Genomic DNA, 8,804 nt, shown 5'->3' on the forward strand with positions numbered 1-8,804 from the left:
ACTGTGGTGATCTGATCTCTGAAACACATTAATGCCAGGCAGCAACACTCAGGTCATGCAGCACGCCACTGATCTTGTACACTTTTCCCGGAAGAACATGTTTTTACATATACAGATTCAGATGCAAATGTTTTACGTTTCGACAACGGACACTGCTGTATTGTGTTGCACTTATAACCTCAGAGCATTCAGGCTCATGGCAGACACACACCTATTTATATCCTGACAGTTAAATATATGCAATCATGAGACTAGTCCACCCAACCCCTTTCTGACATGGACCACACAATTCAACTGACATACTGCGGTATAGCATATCAAGGCTGGCAACAGGAAAGCCATTGTAAACCATAGTGCAAGGATTTAAATATGTTTTAAGCACAAAAGCTTTAGCTTCAGTAGAAACACTCATTTATTACTTGCAGGAAATCATTTAACAGTAAGTCGACTTATTTAAATAAATTCAAGGTCAAAGTGTATGTCACTAATCGTCAAGCTGGCAGAGCATAGCTACACCTCTCTTAATCCAATGCTGTGGCCGCTGGCCCGTAGGCAGAGTCATAGAGATGACATAGTTAGTGGAGTGACCTGTGGTGGATAAAGTTCCTTTACGCTCACTGGTCTTGTAGAGAGGACAGATATACATGTTCTGAGCTTCCGGCATAACCCGCTTATCCACTGGAATATGAAAATCAAAAGACAGTCAATAAAATCAAGAATTTTCATGGCAAAATGTTGGCTAATGACATTTAAGCTATTTTCTTTTTAGAATATTTTGATGTTTACTCACTTGGCTTTATCCATATAATAGGGAGTGAGTCAAATAGGATTTTGGGGTACTGTTCAGCTAAAACACCACTGCATGTAAAAAAAATGTGGAGATTCTCAAAATAGGTTTAATTAAAATGTAGAATACATTGCAGATATACAGTATGGGTTGTTCTTAAATAAACAAACCTTTCTCTATCCCAGCGAGCTCCATCCAAGAAAAGGCCATGAGTGTAGACTCCATCTTCAGGGGAGGTGGCTGAGGTATCAAACGGCATAACCTGGGTAAAGTAATCAGTGGTAGATCAAGAACAACTAGAATGTTTTGTTTACATGATAGAAAATACTCTCAGAGTATAAAAGCATATGAAGTATTTTGTCACAGAATACCTCATAGTCAAATACAAGGAGGTCAATGGGGATGGAGTATTTTCTGGCATAATTTTGCATGGCTCCTGTCAGGAAAGCTTGAGTAAAGAAGAAACCAGACAGCCAGAATACACAGGGCTTGGTTGTGTCATACCAGTCCTAAAAGAAAAACCTTTAATTACTAGAGACAATAACATAGTGATAACATTATATAACTATTTTGATAGACCATCTAAGTGTTTTGTATCACATGACTATATTTGTTGCATTTAAGTTACGTATAAGTTATACATTTAAAAAAACTTTACTTATATGAACTGTACTATCTTCTTTTCTCACCTGCAAAAACTTAAGCCTAGCAAGGAAGTCGGTCATGTAGCTGCCCAGGGGCTTCAGACTGGGGTAGGAGCGCTTTGCCCACTTCTCTGGCACTTTTCCTACAAGCAAGCTGTTTGCTATTTCCTCCAGCTCAGCATCCATTATGACAAGCCCCTTAATGGCCTTTAACAGATTCTGGAGGCTCTCAGAAATTGTTTTGCACAAACTGAAGAAGAAAAGGACGTACAATATTATTTACATAAAAAAGCAAATGGGCAAAATCGAAAAAGCAAATGAATCCTAAACAATTTTAAAGGACTTACTTATTATATCGTTCCATTTCCTGTACAAGCACTGTGTTCATGCTCTCTTCATACTGCACTGGGAATTTGTCAAGAGCAGCCTCGATATTAAAGTTTTCTGGTAGCTAGATATTTGACAACAAAATACTTCATTACAATGCACTGTTTTACATAATACATACTTATTACATAATAGAAATCATAGTATGGGTGATTACTTTAGACAGAATGTCACTGCAATATCCAGCAGGCTGTTGTCACTTGCAGAACTTCCGCCTCCCTTTGAGCCACCTCCCTGAGTCAGGATCAGGGAGTCAAACAGGAGTTTAGTCTGTTGCAGATCTTTAGAGATGTCCACATTTTCATGCATACCAAACACCTCTGGATGCTGGGTGGATGGCAAAATCTGCAAGTATTCAAAGAATTTTACTTTACATATTATTTTACTTAACATATCTCTTCTGGTTTTAAAAATATTGTATATGTTGATCTGTGCATATAGTGTTATCAATCATTTTCCTCACCTTAATAAACTCCACATAGTCTTCATAATTGGACTTTGGAGGTGCATAGTATTTTCCACTAGGAGAGAACTTGTAGCGGGGTTCTTGATGATGTCGTTATTGTAGAAGTCAGCCAGAATGGTCAGGAGGAGGCGGCGGTCCCAGTCATCTGTCACGCCCACCATAGTTACACTCTCCAGTCAGATATGTAATGGCTTCAAAGGAACCTCCTCATATTGATTCACAAAGAGCTGCAGAAAAGAAATACAGGATCAAGCACAAATGTTTGTTTTGCTGCAATCTATATTATGCGCAGCTAATTTGGGGAATGAGAATTTTACAAAACTACTCACAAAGCCAGCTATGACCGTTTCAATATAAATAATTTATTTATATACAGTTTATACTAATATATTTATTGATGTATGAAAGAGTCTTTACCTGCAACTGCCTGATGCTGATACGCAAATCTGATTCATTAAATCCATATGGAATGTTCCAACCGAGTGGTCCAAATTTCTTTCTTTCCTGGACAAGGGCATGGAAAAAACAAACTCCATACAGAAGCTTTTCCCAAACCTGTGAATACAAAGGGGATTTGTCTTTATCATGACTTTGTGTTTAAAAAAAAATAAAATAAAAAATTAATGAACACAAAGTGTCTACACTCACAGCTTCTTTGTCTGGACATGCTGAGAAGAACTCAGGTTCTGAGATAGGGTCTGATAGGTAGGACTGTAGCAGATTCAACCTAAGACCTGTGGGAGGCTCATTTGTCATCTTCACTCCATTCTGCAGGATGGTCACTGGGAACTGTTACAGCAAACATGTCAGATGGAATTTTTGGGGGGGAGAATACAATATAAATTATTAGACAAATAATGGGGACACAAACACAGATGTATCTTTCTTTATATACAGAATATGTACAATCTTTTAGCACAATACTAAAATGTATAAACACCATGGGTGAAGGGTAGCTGGTGAGCCAGAGGCGGAAGTCCGGGTGGCATGTGTCTGGGTTGAAGTCTTCACAGATCTTCTCAAGTGTGGACATCCAAGATACAGCCAGGTGGCAGTTTTGTAGACACACCCATGTGCCTTCGTTCATAGCAGACTGAATCATATTTACCGCTATAGGACCCTGACCCTGTCCAAGAGAAATTGACTTGAACTTTGTACCACCCATGTTCTTGTCATTTGCAAACTTCAGTAAACCTGAGAAGTAAAAGAGGATTTAACAGTCAGTAAGTGAGATATGACCAGGACAATAGTTATTTTTACAGTAACGGACAATACTTACTGGCCATAGGGTCTGCTCCTGGTGAGAGCACAAACACCAGTGGAATCGTAGAATTGGAATCATTGTAGCTTCTACTCAGATCAAACGGCGGTGGTTCAACAAACATTTTACCCAGTTTTTCAGCCACATAGCTAGTAATGGCTGGTTCAATCTGTTAGTAATTGTAAAAAAAACATTAATATATTTATAAATAACTAATATTTAAGTATAATTAAATATAATGTATGAGTGAATATACAGTATGTGAAAATCTCACTTTATCCGGCCTGAGGCAGCGGTAGATGATTATTTTCTGAAAGTCATTAAGTTTGTCACACCATGGGCTCGGTAACGGAGTGTTAAAAGGCTCCTTACTATCATAAATAGGTCGGAAGCTTTCAGGTGACTTCATAACACTCTCCCTATATATTCATGGGAAAGACATGCAAAACATGAAATTAACAATAAAACTTTTATGACTTAGATATATTTTGAAGCACGTTAAGCTTACAAAAAAATTTATAAATAAAAAATACAGACCGAAGGCCCTGCAGGCCAGGCAGCTCACTGGCTCGACAGATCTCATCCCAGCTCTTTTCTTGGAGCCAGCTGGGATCAGGATTGGGAACATTATTCTGCAGACCAACTCCACCTGTGAGCAGGAACATGAACTCCGAGTAGTTAACCTCCTTCTTGGCCCTGATTAAAACAGAGAGACAATTATAACCACAGTTTAAAAGAAAAGTCATGTTGTTTCATTGTTCTAAAAGCATCAATCAATTTATTTATAATTATTATTAATTCATAAAAAAAAACGGTTTACTCAAAGTTGATACCATGACGTACAAGAGCAGATTGCAGCACAGGAGGAAGGAGAAGAGAAGTTTGTCCTTTTCAAAGATAGAGCGACACACATTGCAGTAAAGGTTGTAGGTAAAGTGGTCAGTCAGGTATCTCAGTCTCTTTTCTAGAATCTTTGACTTGTTACTAAAACATACAGTGCAAACTAATTAGCATGTGCCATATAGATAAAAAAAAGACTTTTAAAACCTGTTAAGTGCTCAAATAAATAAGTTCATAAAAAATATATTTAGCTACCTGTCCTGGATGGAGTTAATATATAGGTTGACAAACCAACTAAGTGAGTATTGATACATAGGGTCAATGTTGGCCAGGTCAGCAATGCTGAAAAATAGGATGGATGAGTGCTTGGCAATAGCTCTGTAGCCTTCCCTTGACTCTGCTATTTTAATTTCAGTCTTCTCTGCAATCTGAAAGGTCACAAAGTTGAAATCAGTCACTGTCACAACACTGCAACATCTTTAAAACCACTGTTTCTCAGCACCAGACCTGCTGTTTCACGGAGATATCATCAGACATTATTTTTGCGGAGTCTAGGATCTGAATAGCACTCTCGTCCTCCAGTATATTCCCTCTGAGGACTGTAAAGTCTCCAGGATTTTGTCCTCAATCTCCTTCAGCTGCTTCTTATTGGCAGCAGATTGAAGAATGAGTGCATTCCTCTCCTCTTCCAACTCTGGCCTATGAAACAAATGTTAAGTATACACAATAATATTCAAGAATGTTGAGAAGACAGGCTGTAAAAGCATACTAAGATCAACCTCTTAAAATAAACTTTTCACTATTGAATGGCCATATATACAGTATATATACAGTATATATACAGTATATATATATATATATATATATATATATATATATATATATATATATATATATATATATATATATATATACACACACACACACACACACACACACACACACTGGCGATCAAAATTAGAGAACAATTTATAAACAATTGAACAATTCAGAAATAATGTCATCTTCACTGCTCAACAGTTGAGGGAGTTTTTGTCCTGTCTATACCATGCTACCTTTTCCACAAAATAACTAAGGCATTTCCAAAAAAAACATTATTTTCCAGAAAACACACTGATCAAAATTAGAGAACACTTTCAGATACCTCCCAGTTATTGGTGTTAATCTAGTACCTGGTGCTAATTTCCTTGATTATCTGTCAACCCCTATTTAACTGCCAGCCTAACTTCCAGTTTCGCTGACTCTGCAAGATGGTGGGCCGTTCTAAAGTGACTGAAAGCCTCCGGCAGCAGGTTGTCAAGATGAAGGCCAAAGGGATGACCCTATCAGCCATAGCAAGACAAGTTGGTCGTTCCAAATCTGTGATTTCAAGAATATTGAATCTTTACAACATCACAAACTCATTCAAGTCCGTCAAGAAGGCTGGTCGTCCACGGAAGACAAATACAAGAGAGGACAGGATACTGCGGAGGATCTCAATGGGCAATCGTTTCCACACTGCAGCTGGAATTGCTCACCAGTTCAGCGCTGAACAGGGTAAGGATCTGTCTCGTCATACAGTGTCTCGAAGTTTAAGAGCATTTGGACTGAAAGCCCACTCTGCAGTGACCAAACCTCTCATTAGCAGAAAGAATCAAAAGGCTAGACTAAGCATGTTGTGTGGACAGAGGAGAACTGGTCCAAAGTTCACTTCAGTGATGAAAGCAAGTTTAATTTATTTGGGTCCGATGGGAAACATTATGTTTGGCGACAAACTGGAGAAAGACTGAACCCAAAGTGTGTAAAGAAGTCAGTGAAAAGTGGAGGAGGAAGTGTCATGGTTTGGGGTATGTTTTTTGCAGCTCTTATACAACTACATGGCAGAGTGAATGCAAATGTTTATCAGAACCTTCTTCAACAACACATGGTTCCTTCCCTGCGTTCATCACCCAATCAGCCCGCAGTGTTCATGCAGGACAACGCTCCATGTCACACAGCAAAACGGGTAAAGCAGTTCCTTGAAACTGAAAACATTGAAATAATGACATGGCCTGCCCTGAGTCCTGATCTCAACCCAATAGAGAACCTCTGGAAAATCCTTGGCGACAAAGTTATGGTCATGAAACCCACTACAGTCACCAAACTGTGGAGGAGACTGGAAGAAGAGTGGACCAAAATCACACCAGAGCAGTGTGAGAGACTAGTGCTGTCCTGTGGCTGCAGATGTGCTGAAGTCATTTAGAGCAGAGGCCTGTACACTTCCTACTAATTGCTGACTGTTGTAACCTTCAGAAAATTTTGTTGTAATCTTTTTCCATGCTATAGACATTGTTGTTTTCTAATTTTGATCAGTGTGTTTTCTGCAAAATAATGGGTTTTTTTTGGAAATGCCATAGTTATTTTGTGAAAAAGGTGTTCTGGTAGCATGTTATAGACAGGACAAAAACTATTGAGCAGTGAAGATGACATTATTTCTGAATTGTTCAATTGTTTATAAATTGTTCTCTAATTTTGATCGCCAGTGTGTGTGTATATATATATATATGTATATATATATATATATATATATATATATATATATATATATATATATATATATATATATACATATATACATAAAAATATATATATATATTTTTTCTTTTTTTTTTAAGGCTCATTGCCTTATATACTATATGTAGGCAAACTGAATTAGTAGCTTTTTCTCTCACTTATATAAATCCTCTGATCTTTCTGTGTTTGTGTATTTCATCACCTCTCTTTCGCCACCACAATGCCAAGCAGCTGGTCCTCCAGACCCTCTGGAGTGATCATGAAGTTGAGCAGGGACACTTTGGTAGCCAGCTCAGGCAGATAATGAGGGTTTCTGAGCTTAGTAGTGATATAAAAGCGGAAGTCCCTGGAGTACTCAATCACATTCTCCCCCAGCCTAATGCAGTCTATACCTCCTAAATTTAGACAATAAAACAATGTTTTCTAATTTTCAATTGTATGAATTTAAATCAATAAATTAATGACACCACTTACCTTGTTTAAATATCTGTTTAAGCAGTAAGGGCTCTATTGAGGATCCAGTTCTTCTCCGACATTCTCTAACAGCAGCGGAGTTCCAAACTGTATGCAGTTCTCCAGAGTCCTCATATAGTCCGCATCAGTAAGTTTAATCACATTAAGATTGTTCTCTCTCTCTGAGTTTTTCACCCATTTGTTGGCCTGACCCTGTGGGTCAATCATCAAAGGCCTGCAAAAAATATTTAAATATGCATTGACACCAAAACATCATCGGCAGATCCTTAAAAGAGAACATTTAAATGTTTTGCTTTGTGTACAATGTTTGTGTAGAAGTACCATCTTCTGGAGTTGCTCACTATGACTCCATTGTCGATTGAAAAGCTGTCAGTGGGTAGGCCTGAGATGTTCCAGGCCCTGATCTTGATAGGATCCCCAAGGGTTTTACTCAGAGAGAAGTCATCTGAGGATGGGATCTTCTTGGACTGAAATAAGCATATTCATTACTGCAGCTGTTTTCATAGGATGGTTACACACCTTATTTGAACTGGACAATCAAGCAACTCAGAATGAGAACTGTTCGACTGGATAATAATGCAAAGATGTTGTTTATTTTTTTTCAACATATCTAGTAATGTAAAATTAGAAAGGTCAAGGAAACCACACTGGACAGATATTTAAAAATAAAATGTTGGAGTTATTAACCTGATGGTGCTAGTTAAAACATAGTGTCATAGTTGCATTTTGTCAGTGGGTTTAGTACCTTACAAAGCGTAGTCCAATCTTTAGTGCATTCTTGGCGGAAGCCAGCAGTGAAGGCTCCAAGGTAAGCAATTACACCAGCAGATATCAGCACGTCCCCTGTCAAATTATCATATGTGTTCTGAAGGTCATCTGCAGCTTTAGACCACCTAAATAACACAAACACATCTGTTAATATCCAGATTGGAATTTCAAATGAAATGTTAAGTCTCTAATTACATTTTTCGCAAATATTATACCTAGTCTTTTCTCCTCCTAAGCCCCCGATGAGCTTTTCAGCTCTCTCCAGTTTACGGGCACAAAGGTCCACCTGGAATTCCAGTTGAGCTTTCTCTTCAGTTTTCTCCTCCAGTGTCTTCTGCAGGGAGGCCAAGCGGTCCTCCACTTCTTTCAGTTCTGCTCTCTTTTGATTCAGCAGGGCCATAGTGTCAGCCAGTGACTGCTCTGCCAAAGCCAGATTAGCCTTCTTTGGAGCCACTACCTATAATTACATTAATTACAAAATTACCTACAGTTTTCTTCAGGACTAAGCATCTTACTACAAAAAAACATTTAACTGATAAATTAACTGGGAAGAAAGCAAACGAATGAAAAAAAACCCAATAAGTAAAAGCAATTTATTAGATTAAAAGCAAATACTTTTAACTAAGAATAAAGCCAGATGAACCT

General features: G+C 38.1%; 1 protein-coding gene across 1 annotated transcript in view; it reads right to left on the reverse strand.

Moving 5' to 3' along the window:
• Positions 1–394: 394 nt before the first annotated feature.
• The window catches only part of dnah12 (dynein, axonemal, heavy chain 12), an 11,874-nt gene continuing 3,464 nt past the window's right edge, over positions 395–8,804 (reverse strand). The window contains 27 exon segments of the mRNA XM_046868782.1: positions 395–678; positions 791–858; positions 958–1,049; positions 1,159–1,296; positions 1,477–1,681; positions 1,779–1,882; positions 1,976–1,992; positions 1,995–2,163; positions 2,282–2,361; positions 2,364–2,434; positions 2,436–2,490; positions 2,668–2,839; positions 2,933–3,073; positions 3,225–3,478; positions 3,564–3,714; positions 3,820–3,964; positions 4,083–4,241; positions 4,389–4,529; positions 4,641–4,813; positions 4,893–4,978; positions 4,981–5,084; positions 7,120–7,312; positions 7,392–7,430; positions 7,433–7,605; positions 7,713–7,858; positions 8,137–8,284; positions 8,375–8,616. Coding sequence (XP_046724738.1) covers positions 485–678; positions 791–858; positions 958–1,049; positions 1,159–1,296; positions 1,477–1,681; positions 1,779–1,882; positions 1,976–1,992; positions 1,995–2,163; positions 2,282–2,361; positions 2,364–2,434; positions 2,436–2,490; positions 2,668–2,839; positions 2,933–3,073; positions 3,225–3,478; positions 3,564–3,714; positions 3,820–3,964; positions 4,083–4,241; positions 4,389–4,529; positions 4,641–4,813; positions 4,893–4,978; positions 4,981–5,084; positions 7,120–7,312; positions 7,392–7,430; positions 7,433–7,605; positions 7,713–7,858; positions 8,137–8,284; positions 8,375–8,616 — 3,660 coding nt within the window. The 3' untranslated portion in view covers positions 395–484.

This window comes from Silurus meridionalis, chromosome 16, assembly GCF_014805685.1.
Source record: "Silurus meridionalis isolate SWU-2019-XX chromosome 16, ASM1480568v1, whole genome shotgun sequence".
Lineage (NCBI taxonomy): Eukaryota > Metazoa > Chordata > Actinopteri > Siluriformes > Siluridae > Silurus > Silurus meridionalis.